The 1,059-nt window shown below is 42.2% G+C and overlaps 1 protein-coding gene across 1 annotated transcript; it reads left to right on the forward strand.

Moving 5' to 3' along the window:
- Nucleotides 1-82: 82 nt before the first annotated feature.
- LOC106321929 lies at nt 83-1,021 on the forward strand. The gene is made up of 2 exons (XM_013760139.1): nt 83-644; nt 828-1,021. The coding sequence occupies exons 1-2, from the start codon at nt 83-85 to the stop codon at nt 1,019-1,021; spliced, it is 756 nt and encodes a 251-aa protein (XP_013615593.1).
- Nucleotides 1,022-1,059: the final 38 nt, after the last annotated feature.

Genomic DNA, 1,059 nt, shown 5'->3' on the forward strand with positions numbered 1-1,059 from the left:
TGGACTTTCACCAACAACGAGAGGAGCTGGTGATATTAAGGTGAATATATATTTTAAGACCAAGGGAGAGTTGATGTTGAGGATGAAGAAATGGACTTTAGAGTGGAAGTTTGAGTACAAGACTGTCTCTTCTAACAAGTCAAGAGTGTTATTGAGTTGTGTTGATGACAATTGCACGTGGAGGATGCGTGCTACTAAGCTACCTCTTTCAGACTTTTTCGTTGTTAAAAAGTATGTTCATGAGCATACATGCGATACAACACACAGGAATGCCAACCACAGACAAGCATCTGCAAGACAAGCAGCAAAGTTGTTGGGTTCTTTGATTTGCAGCAATTATGGAGAAAAGAAGGAAGGTCTCAAACCGAAACAGATCATTGAACAGGTCAGGATTCTGCATGGCGTTCACATCAATTACAAACAAGCTTGGAGAGGGAAAGAAGAAGCTCAGTTTTTGGTTAGAGGGACTTCTGAAGACAGCTATTACAATTTGTTTAGGCGGTTGTACAAAGCCACAGAGACAAACCCTGGTTCGTTAACTTATCAACAAGTGGATGCTGCTGGAAAGTTCAAGTATGCATTTGTGGCTTTTGGTCCATCGATAAGGGGATTCTCATTGATGAGGAAAGTTATTGCAGTAGATGGTACATTTCTAAAGGGAAAATTCAATGGGACTTTATTGGCAGCTTGTGCTCAAGATGGGGATTATCATCTATATCCTCTGGCCTTTGCAGTGGTTGACACATAAAATGGCGCCTCTTGGAAATGGTTCTTTAGAGGTTTGAGCTAGATGATCCCGGACGCTTCGGATCTTGTTTTTGTATCAGACAGGGCTAACTCCATTGCTTCAGCGCTGGAGGATGTTTATCCCTTATCTCACCATGGAATCTGCAGGATCCATCTGCTCCGCAACATCACTCCTACATATTCAAAGACTGGTCTACTTCCTCTGGTGGAAAGCGCTGCTGATGCTTACACGTGTTACGAGTTCTGGTTAATCTTCAAGGACATAAAAGGATAAATGTCCTGAATTGGCCAAGTATCTGGAAGATTCGGATT

The sequence above is a fragment of the Brassica oleracea genome, unplaced genomic scaffold (assembly GCF_000695525.1).
Source record: "Brassica oleracea var. oleracea cultivar TO1000 unplaced genomic scaffold, BOL UnpScaffold03975, whole genome shotgun sequence".
Taxonomy (NCBI): Eukaryota; Viridiplantae; Streptophyta; class Magnoliopsida; order Brassicales; family Brassicaceae; genus Brassica; species Brassica oleracea.

Excerpts from the sequence above, each read along its gene's own strand:
- LOC106321929 (XM_013760139.1), top strand. The coding sequence starts at position 83 with ATGAAGAAATGGACTTTAGAGTGGAAGTTTGAGTACAAGACTGTCTCT. Across the intron at positions 645-827 it reads GAAAGTTATTGCAGTAGATG|ACAGGGCTAACTCCATTGCT; the intron begins GTACATTTCTAA and ends TTTTTGTATCAG.